At 51.0% G+C, this 2,839-nt stretch overlaps 1 protein-coding gene across 1 annotated transcript; it reads right to left on the bottom strand.

Moving 5' to 3' along the window:
- Positions 1–809: 809 nt before the first annotated feature.
- On the bottom strand, positions 810–1,364 carry DEFB1 (defensin, beta 1). Its single transcript, XM_009576464.1, has 2 exons — positions 1,295–1,364; positions 810–934 (listed from the first exon to the last, which is right to left on the bottom strand). Exons 1-2 carry the CDS (start codon positions 1,362–1,364, stop codon positions 810–812), a joined length of 195 nt encoding a protein of 64 aa, XP_009574759.1.
- Between the last annotated feature and the right edge of the window lie 1,475 nt (positions 1,365–2,839).

Below are 2,839 nucleotides of genomic sequence, written 5' to 3'. Positions count from 1 at the left end.
AGTGCCCTAGGGGAGAGAGGAGGTCTGGCCAGAGGAGCCGGGACCTCACCATGCAGGAGCTGACTGGTGAGGATGATGGCAGAGAGACAAATCCCAGGTAGGGACAAGGTGGGAGAGACGTGGGGAAAAAAAGCAGTGGTGTCCCTGCCCCGCACCTCTCTGGCATGTGGTGGGTGGAAAGGACAATGCAGAAGTCCAAAAGCTGGAGGAAGGTCCCAGGGAGCTGCACTGTCAGAGCCTTGCCTAGCACCAGCCCTCCACACCTCATCCCTCCATGGGCTCGACCAAGGTAAAGCAGCAGGGCCATAACAGGGAACCCCTTCCCAAGTAAACTTCTTCAGTGGTTGGAAATCAGCCTTGTGCTCTCCCTTTGGGACAGCAGGGTGGCAACCGAGGCCGTCAGGGCTCCGAGGGTGGCTACCACAGGAGAGCGTATGGGATGGGTGAGGTCTGCTGTGGTATCTCAGCATCACATGGGACACATCACATTCTCCCCCAACAGGAGGAGGAAATCTGCCTGATTCCCACCACAAACCACCCTTGGCAAGGAGAGGAGAGGAGCTGCCCAGTTTCAGGCTACCAGTTAACCCTGCCTTGGTCCCAGTGGATGAGGAGGTGCCGCACAGTGATTTCCCAGGTGTGGATACTCGGGTGAACAGCAGACACATGGCCACAGGCAAAAGTAACCTCCACCAGCTCTGAGGAAAGACAGCACTAAAATCAACACATACCCATGTAAAGAAGGACAAAACTACGCTACTGCTGCCACTGCTACCGATGTTATCAGCCCCTGCATGGACTGTGGAGGGTCACCATAAGGGCCTGCAGCACTTTGCCAGTCCATTGTAGCAGGTACCGGTGGCTCTTTTAAACAAGGGACACAGCAGGAACGAACACTCGCCCTTGGTCTTCCGACACGTCACAGTGTCTGACACTGTAATTGAGAAAAAGAGCCGGTAAGCACCTTTGGATTTGCATGCATGAAGAAAGCCTGTCCCCATGTTCACAACAGCTCGGTCTGCAGACAGCACAAGTAGCACCTCGGGGAGATCGTCAACCTGCTGTTGAGTTTTGCTACGATGTCCGAAAGAAATAATGAGTTCTGCAAACTGCGATGTTTTCTCCCCTTAGCATTGAAACGGCTAACTGGAGTTTGCTTACTCAATGCTAGGCAGGTGGGTTCAGCACCCAAGTATCACATAGCTGAGCACATATCACGAGTTTGTTCCTCATTTACAGAATCGCTCCCTCTTTCCCAAACACAAAAACGCACGTTGGTTGTATTTGCGCTTACCTGCCGCAGCCTGGGACACCACGAGGAGAAGCAGCAGCAGGAGGAGTATCTTCATGGCTTTGGTTGACATGGTGGAGTGTTACCACAAAGCTGCTGAGACCAAGAGATACTGCAACAGGAAGGAATGAACCTGTGTTTATAAGGCTTTGATGAATGCGATCTGCAGGGATTTAGCAATCGTCTTTGGATCCAAATAATATATTTAAAGGATGCACGTTGTAACCTCTAATTACAAACTCTTGTGTGGATAGATACCGTGACACGTCTCCACCCTGAAAGGAATTATCCTCTTAACACCACCACCTGCTGGCTCCCGTGTCCTGACCCAACGCACCAGCTCCTCCACGAATAGCACAGGCAGGCAGACATTTCAGCAACCACTTAGCCAGAGCCATGACCACACCCACAAGGCCCAATTCACTTCAAGGTATTTGCACACTCAAATCTCGGTAAGATGCATCTTAGTCTCAGGTTTTATACAGAAAGGAATATTTTGGACATTAGGAAAAATTTCTTTCCTGCAAGAGTGGTCAGGCCTTGGAAGAGGCTGCCCAGGGAAGTGGTGGAGTCACCATCCCTGGAGGTATTTAAAAGGCGCGTAGATGAGGCGCTTAGAGACATGGTTTAGTGGGCATGGGGGTGTTGGGTTGATGGTTGGACTCGATGATCTTACAGGTCTTTTCCAACCTTAATGATTCTATGATTCTATGATTTGTTCCTATTTTAGACCCAAAAAAAGATTGCCCAAAGCCACATAGAAACTGAATCCAGAATCAGTCCCACCTAGATGTTATACCTCTCTGTGTGCAGCTCCAGCAGCACAGCTAAGAGGTCTCTGCAACTCCTTGTGCTCCCACTTCAAGAGGGGGTTAAAATATGAGAAGGTGCAGCAGGGAGTCCCAAAAAATCACTGGAAGGTTGGAGAAACAGCTTTGCATGGAGGAGCTGGAGGACCTTCATTTGCCAAGCTCGCTAAATAAAACATGGAGAGGTAACTTCACCTCTTCGTTGGAGACCTGAGGGTTTTTTTTAGCAAGAGAGGCTGCTGGGCGCTGAAATCCAGCAGAGAAAAGTGCAGCCAAACCAGTGGCTGGAAGGCAGCCAGAGCAACTGGGAGTTGGCAAACTGGGGAGGGTGGCTACCTCTGGGAATATCTTCTGGAAGGCTTTCTGGCTTTCTCCTTCTCTGGTTAGCATTGTTTCAGGGCGGTAATGGCACATCTCATGTGGCATGGGAATTTATTCCTGGCTTGGAACAAAGCCTTTGGGCAGGAGGAGGGACCGATTTTGTCATCAGTCACTTTGAGACTGAGAAAAGAGAGTTGAGGCACCTCGGGGTGGCTCCTTCCCAGGAATGATGACGATGGAGGGCAGGGCAGATGAGACGGTGAGGTTCACACGTCTTCTCTGGGTGACAAGAAGGGTCACACCACGTTGCACCTGCACAAACCCTTGCAACTTCCTCACTGCTGGATTTGCAAGCAAGGACGGTTCTTCAACAGCCCGCCCTCAGCTTTGGAAGAGGCTTCGGTGCCCATTAGAGGCT

Source organism: Fulmarus glacialis, unplaced genomic scaffold, assembly GCF_000690835.1.
Source record: "Fulmarus glacialis isolate BGI_N327 unplaced genomic scaffold, ASM69083v1 scaffold2034, whole genome shotgun sequence".
Lineage (NCBI taxonomy): Eukaryota > Metazoa > Chordata > Aves > Procellariiformes > Procellariidae > Fulmarus > Fulmarus glacialis.
This window is presented reverse-complemented; position numbering and strand designations above follow the sequence as displayed.